The sequence below is a fragment of the Salvia miltiorrhiza genome, chromosome 1 (assembly GCF_028751815.1).
Source record: "Salvia miltiorrhiza cultivar Shanhuang (shh) chromosome 1, IMPLAD_Smil_shh, whole genome shotgun sequence".
NCBI classification, from domain to species: domain Eukaryota; kingdom Viridiplantae; phylum Streptophyta; class Magnoliopsida; order Lamiales; family Lamiaceae; genus Salvia; species Salvia miltiorrhiza.
The window spans coordinates 62043309-62054191 of NC_080387.1; the positions used below are offsets into that span (position 1 = coordinate 62043309).

The following is a 10883-nucleotide window of genomic DNA, read 5'->3' on the forward strand; positions in this document are numbered from 1 at the left end:
GACCCTACTTATCATTATACTAATTTATTTTGATAATTCTGCAGGAATTATTTGGTGGAAAACGACGACCACCACGGGCTTTTTTTGACATTCCTACATATTAATGCCATATACTTAGATTTTTTTTTGTTCGGTTGGCACATAAACTCGAATTCAACCCGAATTCGGTCCGCCCTAACTAAGGAAAAAATAGTCTTACACGTAATAAATGGACAAATTTTATGTTTTTTCAATTAGCAGACGAATATTGTGTTTCTTTTTTCAAAATGACTATTTCAAAAGCGCTTTCTCAGAAAAATGTGGCGAATTAAAAAAATAGAAAAAAAATGAAAAAGTTGAATTGCGAAGAAAAATGACATATTTTCTTTAAGATCCCATAGGATTCTCCGGTATGTGAGAGAAGGTGCGCGCGCTGAGGGCCATTTTTTAAGAGTTTATAGAGGCTCTACACTACATATGTTTTAATAGGTGAAATAAGAATTTACAAGAATGTTACTCCATTCGTCTCATAACAAGTATTCTAGTTTGTTTCAATAAATTATTTAATTTGTTTTTAAAATAGAAAAGAATTAATTATTTTAATGAATTGTCTATAGTGTGTAGTTATTTTTTATTTTGAAAAAGCTATAAAATATTAAGAATAACTACAATATGAACAATACAATACAATACAAATTATACAAATTATACAAATTATATTTTAAATAAATTATTTTACTATTTAATTTGAAAAAAGTAAAAAAAAATTATTTAATTAATTTACGACTTGCCATAATATATTTTGCTAGCCATCATATGGCCGCAGAGTATCACTCTATTTACACTACACTGCTGTCAATATATTGTACTCTCATTAATAGTAGTAATAGGAATTATTTAAAAAGACACCGTTCAAAAAAGAAAAAGAAAAAAGGAATTATTAAAAACCCTAGTTCCCAAACCCAAATCAGATAAATTTTTTCGTTCCAGAATCAATCCAGGCCTTCCAGCGCCGCCGCAAAACCACCGCTTCAGTCAGTTAACGGAGACAATGGCGTCGCAATACGACCTGACGCCGCGGATAGCGCCGCATCTAGACAGGCATCTGGTGTTCCCGCTACTCGAGTTCCTACAGGAGAGAGGGTTGTACCCTGAGGAAGATATTTTGAAGGCGAAGATTGAGCTGCTCAACCACACTAACATGGTTGATTACGCCATGGATATTCATAAATCTCTCTACCGATCGGACGATGTTCCTCAAGGTGTGTATTCTTCGTGTTTGTGGAAGATATCAATTGGTGTTCTGTTTTTGTTTTTCCCTGAAATATTTGGATTTTTTCAGAGCTTTTTTTAGGAAGACGGATTGTCGTGTATTTGATTTGTTGGTGCAATGGCTTATTTTTATCCGATAATTTAGGTAGTAAAATCTCGTGTCTTAGAAGTTGTATTATATTTATTTAATTCCAGTTGTTTTTAGGGTTTTGGCGTCTCAGATTTTCTCAAGGTTCCATTCTGAGATCTGAGAAATTAATCACTTGTCATCCCATATTGCCTGGAGCTGCAATTGCTCGTTTCCATTGTCTAAATTCAATGTGGCTTTTTGTGTGGGTCTGTGTGTGGATTTTACATTGCTTGCTGTACTGCGAATCATTCTGTTGGAGTAGAAAGCTTCATATTCTTTGTATTGAGTTAGGTTTGCATGTTTTCTTTACATTTGCATATAGTTTTTCTAGTGTTAAATCATGTTATTGTTGATATATTGATTTTTGGTCATTCTTCCCTGGTATTAAAAATCTTATGCTATTTCTTGCTGCTGGTTTACTTTAGACATGATCGATAGGAGAGCTGAGGTGGTGGGTAGGCTGAAGGCGTTGGAAGATGGAGCTGCTCCTTTGATTGCCTTTCTGCAGAATCCTCATGCAGTTCAGGAATTAAGGGCCGACAAACAGTACAATCTTCAGATGCTTAATGAGCGCTATCAGGTTTTTAGCCTCCTTTATACTTGAAACTTCATGATCATTTCTACTTTCAGAACAGTGATGTTTGATTTGTCATACTTCTAGCTGCGGTTTACTTGCAAGTTGAATTTGATAAGCTTATGGAGACTTCTTGGTTGTCTGTTAGTTTTATTGATAAATTTGTGTTTTTATTTTTGCCCAGATTGGTGCCGAGCAGATTGATGCATTGTATGATTATGCCAAGTTCCAATTTGAATGTGGAAATTACTCTGGTGCTGCTGATTATCTGTATCAGTACAGAGCCTTGTGCACTAACAGTGACAAGAGTTTGAGTGCATTGTGGGGAAAATTGGCAGCAGAGGTCCTGATGCAAAATTGGGATATTGCACTGGAGGAGCTTAACCGTCTGAAGGAAATCATAGACTCTAAGGTGGTTTGATGCACATATGGTTCTCGGAGAAAAAAATTACTTCCTTTCTTCACTGCATAGTCTGAAACTTATAATGAGTATGCCTTTGCAGAACTTCTCTTCCCCATTGAATCAAGTCCAGAGTAGGATATGGTTAATGCACTGGAGTCTATTCATTTTCTTTAATCATGATAATGGAAGAACACAGATTATCGACTTGTTTAATCAAGACAAGTATGTTTCTGACTCATTTTATTATTTCAGTTATTTCTTTATGTAGTCTTCTAGTAGATGATATTTCATTTCAGTCTGTCTGAAAAAGACTTCCACCTTTTCCAGTGAAGCATCTGAATAAGGAAATAATCAATTGTTTTGAACGGTCCACTGACTTGTAGGTATCTCAATGCCATTCAAACAAATGCTCCCCATCTTTTACGTTACCTGGCTACTGCCTTCATTGTGAACAAAAGAAGAAGGCCACAATTTAAGGAATTCATAAAGGTTATCCAGCAAGAGCAATACTCTCATGAAGATCCCATTACAGAGTTCTTGGCTTGCATCTATGTCAACTATGACTTTGATGGAGCTCAGAAGAAGATGAGAGAGTGTGAAGAAGTAAATTTCCTTATCTTCATATGGTTCTCATTCATGTGTTTGTGATCCTTTGAATAGATTTTCCTACTTATTAGTTTGATGGAAAGCCATTTGATATTTACCAATTCCCTCCTAGCATTTTGTAACTGCAGATCAGCAATTCTGCTTGTTGGGTGAAGATTGTGGTGTTTCTTATCTTTCTGTATGGTAGACTTGTTTCAAAAACCATAAGTTTGACATGGTATGTAATTCTCTAAATTGTATGGTTGTGCAGGTTATACTGAACGACCCATTTCTTGGAAAAAGAATTGAAGAGGGAAATTTTACAACTGTACCCCTGAGAGATGAATTTCTTGAAAATGCTCGCCTTTTCATCTTTGAAACCTACTGCCGCATTCATCAGCGCATTGATATGGGGTCTGTGACTTCAGCAGTTCACTACATTTTTTAGTTTTCTGCTTTATTTGCATTTTATCTTACTTTGTATTCTTCAACTATGCATGCACACTAATTTCCCTTCCTATATTTTCCTTCATTGTTGTCCTTCTTTGTATTTTGAGTTATGGATGTAGCTCAATTGATACTTGGGAATGCCTGCCATCCTCATTTTGGGGCCACTGAGATATCCTTAAAATCATGCATGTTTGCTTGACATCACTTTTAATAACCAAACATCAATGAAATTCCAGGCATCTGTAGTGTGTATATTCCTATATATGGGAATATTTGCTAAATCTTTTTTTGGTGGTACTGACAGAGTGCTCGCTGAGAAGCTGAATTTAAATTACGAGGAGGCTGAAAGATGGATAGTTAATCTTATCAGGACCTCAAAGCTTGAAGCTAAGATTGATTCAAAGTTGGGAACCATTATCATGGAACCCAATAATACCAATGTGTAAGTTCACTATACTTAGTGTTTCCTGTGTTTCGTTGTCTCCGCTTATACTGAAGAATCTTTTCTTCTTCTCAGGTATGAGCAGCTCATTGACCACACTAAAGCTCTTTCAACCCGTACCTATAAAATAGTTCACCAGCTTCTGGAAAATGCTCCGGGTCAGACAGCACGATAGATAGATATTGTTCCGACATTGCTCCTTGTTTTTGAATGATGAGTTGTTTTCGTTATCGCAAAATCTGGATTAACCGCAGATGCAGTTCTATGTCTTGTTATATTTTTTTTTTGCTGAAAAAGAGAAGTTTCTCAGATTTTGGGCGATTAATTTAGTGAGATAGCACTTAAATTGCTGCATTCTTTGTTGTTTTTTCAACCTTAATTGCATATGGGTTTAGAGCTGCTAAATTTATTTTATTAATATGTTTGGTTTGAATGATTTAGCGTATGATGTGTAGTTCAAAATTGAGTTGATTATTAATCATCCTTCAATGCCTAAGAAATATCTTCACCAAAATTGTTTTTGGTGCTCTTTGCACTTGAATTTTGTAAATTCAACTAAGACTATTCTTTGATCAAAAGGTTAATCTTGAAATTATGCTATACTTTTCACTCAATACTTTTTCAATCTATCCTATTCTATAATCTATCTGGCTAAACACAAAATTACATAATCTAAATAATCTAATCTTACTTTATCCGATCAATATTATCTACAATATTATCCATCCACCACCAAACCATGTCCCTCGTAAAGATTAGCTTCCACTTCAATTCACTATTAATAAATGTATGACAATAATACTATAAAATTCAATAAATGTTAAAAATCTCAAATTCAGTCATTACATTTTTTCACATTCAGATATTAACTTGGGTTAGTATTGTACATTCATGTATTTACCTGTTCAAATCTTGCAAAATATTAGTGCTTATAGCAGGACAAATCTGCAAGATATACGATTAAACACTGCAACACATTTTTTATTTGCACCTTTTATTTTAAAAGCGGTATAAGCATCATTTGAACTTCAATCCAATTTGTCAAAACTTTAAACTATGAAGAAGATGAATGAAAGAACAAAAACATCGACCTTTATTTTCACCATGATGTGAAATGTGTTCCCAAAAAATTTCATCTGCGGGACCAATTTCTCAAATAAACCATCAAATTACATGTGTATGACCCGCTTGCCATCGCAAGGCCTCATGGGGCAGAGCTCCTTTGCATGAAGTGCAGCTTCACAAACACTGTTGCATCATCTTCCCTGCGATCTGGATTTCCCAGGTGATGCGCCATTTCCATATCTCCGTTGTTCACGAGCAATTCTTGCCCTCTACCATTGTGAACGCGAGTAGCTGTAAGTTTTTGGGTATGCTTCGTACCAGTTCCGTCTGCTGTTGCTGCTTCTTCCTCCAAATGAAGTGCTGTAAGTACCGGATCTGGCCGACCAAGTTCTGTTCTCGTATGGAGAACTGTAAGATGTCGATGGATGTCCACAGCTACCATTTCTGTTGCTGTCTCTGTCGTTGTTCCTTATCTCCTCTTCCATATCGTACTTGGACCGCTGCAAAAAGATCAATTTATACATGTACGATAAACACTGCGTATCATGAATCTTGGATATTCATCTAGCTAAATTCAAAAAATTCCTAATATGTATTGCTCATTTATATTACCTTGAAAGAATCTGAGAGTACAGCATATGCCTCCCCAATGATCTTGAACAGCCTGTCAGCATCGTTGTGAATTTTTTCACCACACTCTTTCCATAATTTCCCATCATCACCAGCATCACTCCTTACCAAAACCTGACCAGCCTACACCACCAAGAACTTTGTTTCACAACAAGAAAATCCAACAATACTCACGATGCAAGTTTGAGAAAACCCGTAAAACCTTATCAGGATGGTGCCTGAGAGCAGCTTTCCGGTAGGCCTTCTTAATCTCGGATTCAGCATCAGATGCTTTGATTCCCCTGCCAGTTCAAAACCAAGATCAAATTCAAGCTTCTATATGTTATCAGTTACTATACTATAAGTTCCAGTAGGAGCAGAACGTCACTTCACAAGCACATCGAATTTCATGTGAACGGGGGAATTTTAAGGGCGTGATCTGAAAGTATCATGTGATTAAAAGAAAGGTGATGGTTAGACTTACAGAATGAGGTAAAGATCCAAAGGAATTTCCTTTTTAGCCTTCTCTTCAATAGTGGCAAGACGACGACGAGCTTTTCTTAAATCCCTAACACCACTGCCTCCACTTGATCTGCTCTGATTTTTGCTTTGAGATTGACTTTCAAGAAGAGAGACTAATCTCTGACTATCATTCAGTGCTTGTTTATAATCCCTAATCATTTCATGCAAAGTAGCTCTCCTGGAAATTGCCTATGTACAAAAAGGCAATAAGAGCTCCGTTAATAGCAGAGATGCAATGTAGTGAACCAATAAATAATCTGCAAGAAAACATTTTGCAATAAGGTAATGTTTTGTACCAACCTTTGCGTAGTCCTCGTCAAGGGCTATTGCTACACTACAATCTGAAATGGCATCAACTATTTGGCTGAGTGATTGGTATGCAGCCGCACGATTGCAGTAGCAGACAGCCATAAAAGCTCGTGATTCAAAACTTTTTGATATGGCAGTGGTATAATTATCTATAGCTTCTGTATACCTTCCAGAGTTGAAGGCTTCATTTCCTGATTTCTGTGATGAATAAAAATTGGGAAAACCATGTGTGAGCTTTAAATAAATTCCTAGCATGCATGAATTATGTAGAACATAAATATTAAGATCAAATGAACATCCAACATACTTTTAAGGATAAGAGTTCGCGAATATTGGCGGCTAAAACAATGGAGGATTCCCCAGTTACATCTCCAGACCTACACGAGAAAATATGTGATCAACAACCCAGATTTATTTACAAACCAAATACTACAACTGTGGGTTGATGGCGAATGACTCTTACTTTGAGCTGATAGGCACTTTTTCTTGTTTTTCAATCAAATCAAGAGCCAAATCAAGCCTTCCTTGACGATAGTGGGACTTACTCTGCAGGCGCCACCTCCACAACTTCACATGAGAACTATTGCTGGGATTGGCCAAAAGATCAGCACCAAAGTTCTTCTCGGCAATATCAAGAGTTTGCTCACAAAGTTGGATCACTTCGTCATACATCCGCAACTATATCAATAACATAATTACGATGACACCCATGCATCTTCAAAATTGGGTTTTTACATTGAATCAGAAATTTACTTCAAAATAAATGGACCTTAATTGGTACATACAATGTACATGGCCTCTCCTTTCATCTGAAGCAATCTCTCTGAATAACGGCTTGTCGACAAGGCCTCTTCAATGCTCCCCAGAGCCCTGCCTGCCGCATCATCAGTTCCTTCTTGCAAGAGCGTGGCAGATTGATGCATACACTCGGCTACTTTCTATTAAGCAAAAAAACTGCCAATCAGATTATGACTTGCAGGAAAAGAATATTCAAGAAAATTTAGGAGAATCGAATTGTACAGAACCAATGCAATCAGAAATACCAATTTGCCTATCAGATGCTGACTTTTAAGAATACAACAAAGCTAATGTTTAAATTTCAGTTCTCATAACAAGATAAGAAGCAAGATACAAGGCTAAAAAAGGTATATATATCATCCTCTCAAGGTGTTTCTAACACATACTTTAGGGATATCAACGAATGAATATGATTCACTAGATACAACTGCAAACTGGCAAACAAGTTCCTAAAACATTGGACATGATATCACAAACATGAAAAACTAACAGTACCAAAAGAATGATAATAAGCAAATACAAAGAAATTATGATTAGTAGCAAAAGATGATTATAGCATCTCACCTCTGCCTTTTGCAGGCTACTAGCAGCTTCAATTGTAAATCTCCTATCCAAGCAAATGCTGTCCCCGGCTCTCAAGCAATTACTGTAACACTGGATGGCATCTTCAACTTCTCCCAACACCAAATGGCAACTGCAAAATTATTAAAAATTTGCAGACATCTCACAAACTCAGTTGATTACAAATAAGATGATAGAGCTTTGCATCTACCTCGGCACATTGTTAAATGTACAGTAACTCAAAAACAGAAGTATTCAAGGAACAAACTTACTTTCCAGCCCTTAATATAACTTTCATAAAGTCTGGGTCTAGCTCAGATGCTTTTGTACAATCTGCTATGGCTTCCCTCATCCTTAAAAGTGACATTCGTGTGGCTGCACGGTTGCTATAGCACAGTAAGAGTGGTTTCAAGGGGTATCCTGTGGCACTAACATGTGGAACAGAACTGATGCCCATCGAGTAAAATTCCTCTGCTTTAGAAAGTTTCCCGGCATGATAAGCCTCATTCCCCCTGGACAGGTTCAGATTATTCAACCAATCACAATAAAAGCAATAAAAGCTCGTGCATAAGCATTTAAAAATCATAAAACAGCAGCAAAAAACCAAACAGGCAAAGAAGCATACGGATTACCTTATTCGCCAATGCTCGCATACTTCACTAGAAGTCCCAGTAGGTTCCTGCTTACCATTTTCTTTTTTCGAATTGTTTCCTTGCACGGTGGGATTTAAACCAACTTTCAGCCTATACTTTTTCTTGTATTGGCGTTTTACTGCTGACAGGCCATCTTCTGCAGGCAATGAAGGAGAAAAAACTGAATTGCTCTTGTCATCTTCAGGATTTTCCGAGTCCTCTGAAAAAAAAATCTTGTTTGCAGAAGATTCTCCTTTTACTCCACAGGCAGTGTCTGCCTCTGGTGCATTGCTGGCACTTGTATTTTGATACGGTGAAAAATCCATGGGCGAACCGAAACCAGGAGACACATGATTTTGCTGGGAACTGCCTTCCTTAGTTATCTGACTCTGTGGAAACAACTGTTGGACAACGGTTTTTTGTCCTAGCTTTCCATTTCTCTTCTTGGATTTTTTGCCTTTAACTGATGTAAAATTTGTATTACCTAACTTATCTATACCCTGGAATAAATTGTTGCTCGAAAATGCAAATTTTATATCTGGTGTGATACAATCTGCATCTGAGCCTAACCCTGCCAGTTTGTCTCCGAACCTAATGCTGCTATTCTCATCTTTATCAATAGATGGCACCTTTGGGTAACCACTGTTCAGCTCGAAGCCCATTCCAGCGGATGGAAACAATGTTGAGTAAGTCCTAGTGGATTTAGAGTTATTTTGTGAGAAGCAACTCATATCTGGATTCTTCCGGTTCATACTAGGAAGATTCTCATCTACCAAACCAGAGTCCTTCTGGTTGCCTCCAAACACAAATACATTATCAGCACCTGATGCAGAATTGCAACTGAAACTTGCAGACCTTGAAGCATCCGCTTCAGGATCACCAATGTTCAGTTTCTTCATCTCATTCAATATATTAAGTATAGGGCCTTGATCAAAAGAATCACCTAAACTACCACTAGTTTGAAATTTAAAATTACTATCTTCAGCCTTTTCCCTATGCAATTGATTCATCTCGTTAACAGGCCTAGTACATCCACCAGAATCGATGCCTCCCTTGCCTTTCAGTCCTCCAAAAATGAAAACATCACTCACACATGCATCCTGAGACTGAGATCCAATCTCTGCATTTTCTTTCCCACTCTTTGTAAAATTAGGCACATCCCCTTTTCCACAAGAGGATTTATTTTCCAATCCTATGTTGAATTTGAAGTCAGTGTTTTCTGTGAACACAATATTCTCAAGATCGTTGATACTGCCATCACTCACATTGAATGGAAACTTGAAGCCAGGGTCGCTAACCTTTTCAGAAGCCCCAGAACCATCCAATTTAACTTTACCCCTTACGTCGTGGATCGTGCTTCCTGCAACTTTATCAGTTTTGCTAGCACCAAATTCAAAATTTACAGCATTAAACTTCACAAACTCATCAGCACTTGAATTCAAACCAGACTTATGCGAACCTTGTTGCTCCAACTTGACTTGTGAAGCTGAGTCACTCGAATCCTTCATACTGAAACTCGAATCACGACTATAAGCACCAGCACCAGCACCAAAGACAAACTGCTCGCACAAATCCGGATTTGACACAGGAGCCTCCTTACAAGCTCCAAAAACAAAACTCCCAGATTCCATTTGCACAACATTTGAGCTACCTTTATCAAAATAAAAATTGCTCCCTTTTGACTGCTTCTTGCTTGGCATGGTACTCTCAGTGGCATCAAACAAGGGCGTAAATTTCCCTGATATAAATCCAGACAAAGAATTATCCAACTCAACATTAAAATTAAACCCGTTCCCAAATTTATCAACGTTTTCATTCAAACCACGACTCTTACCCTCACCTCCATTCGATCCCAAACACCCATTATTAGTCGCAAACGCATTCCCCAATTTCCCCTCAAAATCTTTCTCCCCACCACCATCACTAAACCCATTCAACCCCAAATCAGTTTTTACAGTCTTTCCGTCCCGCATTTGCCGCCTCCTCATCTTCATTAACCTCGGCCTGGATCGGCCCGAAATGCGCGGCTTCTCGGGACCGCTTTTCGAGTAATCAAATCGAGCAGCATCAGTCGAAGCAGAAGAAAAATTAAAGCTCTCCCCCGATTCTGAGCTCTGAGCTGAATCGGGTTTATCGAATTCGAAAGCGGGCTGCGGCGCGATCACCGGCGGCGACATTTTGAAACTCGGAATCCGGTGGGATGGTAGATTTCGGTATAATTAGGTGTCTGAGTTGAGAGATTATTCGGTGAATTTTGTCGTCGTCAGCAGAGAAAACATAGGACGGATTCTCGAAAAAAACCTTTGCTTCAAATGGAAGGGAAGAAGCCGAAAATGAGTGTGGGTTTGGATTTGCTCTAATTTTGCCCTTTTTTTCTTTTGCCCCTTTTTCTTGGGGTTTAGGTTTTGGGGGTTTATATTTGAATTGATTGATTTGAACGTTGCTATCACCTAGTATTAACGGAGTGTTTGGCTAGCGAAGCTCAACATAAACATAAACATTTCATTCTTGTGAATAAACACATCATCAACTATATGATAAAAGCATTTTTT

The 10883-nt window shown here is 37.7% G+C and overlaps 3 protein-coding genes across 5 annotated transcripts in view; 1 reads left to right on the forward strand and 2 right to left on the reverse strand.

Moving 5' to 3' along the window:
• Positions 1 to 10883, reverse strand: part of LOC131001622 (H/ACA ribonucleoprotein complex subunit 4) — an 806367-nt gene that overhangs the window by 572065 nt on the left and 223419 nt on the right. The window lies entirely within an intron of this gene.
• Positions 807 to 4189, forward strand: LOC131001935 (eukaryotic translation initiation factor 3 subunit E). Its single transcript, XM_057928585.1, has 8 exons — positions 807 to 1241; positions 1807 to 1961; positions 2140 to 2367; positions 2459 to 2580; positions 2742 to 2961; positions 3215 to 3357; positions 3698 to 3835; positions 3911 to 4189. Exons 1-8 carry the CDS (start codon positions 1031 to 1033, stop codon positions 4008 to 4010), a joined length of 1317 nt encoding a protein of 438 aa, XP_057784568.1. The 5' UTR covers positions 807 to 1030; the 3' UTR covers positions 4011 to 4189.
• LOC131001452 (uncharacterized) lies at positions 4906 to 10826 on the reverse strand. 2 transcript variants are annotated; one of them, XM_057927853.1, is made up of 12 exons: positions 10172 to 10794; positions 8332 to 10069; positions 7972 to 8211; positions 7703 to 7832; positions 7126 to 7278; positions 6804 to 7018; positions 6648 to 6717; positions 6332 to 6538; positions 5994 to 6220; positions 5733 to 5811; positions 5513 to 5653; positions 4906 to 5400 (listed from the first exon to the last, which is right to left on the reverse strand). In XM_057927853.1, exons 1-12 carry the CDS (start codon positions 10506 to 10508, stop codon positions 5170 to 5172), a joined length of 3768 nt encoding a protein of 1255 aa, XP_057783836.1. In that variant the 5' UTR covers positions 10509 to 10794; the 3' UTR covers positions 4906 to 5169. The 2 variants fall into 2 exon arrangements, with proteins under 2 accessions (XP_057783836.1, XP_057783830.1); XM_057927847.1 differs by having other exon boundaries at positions 8332 to 10826.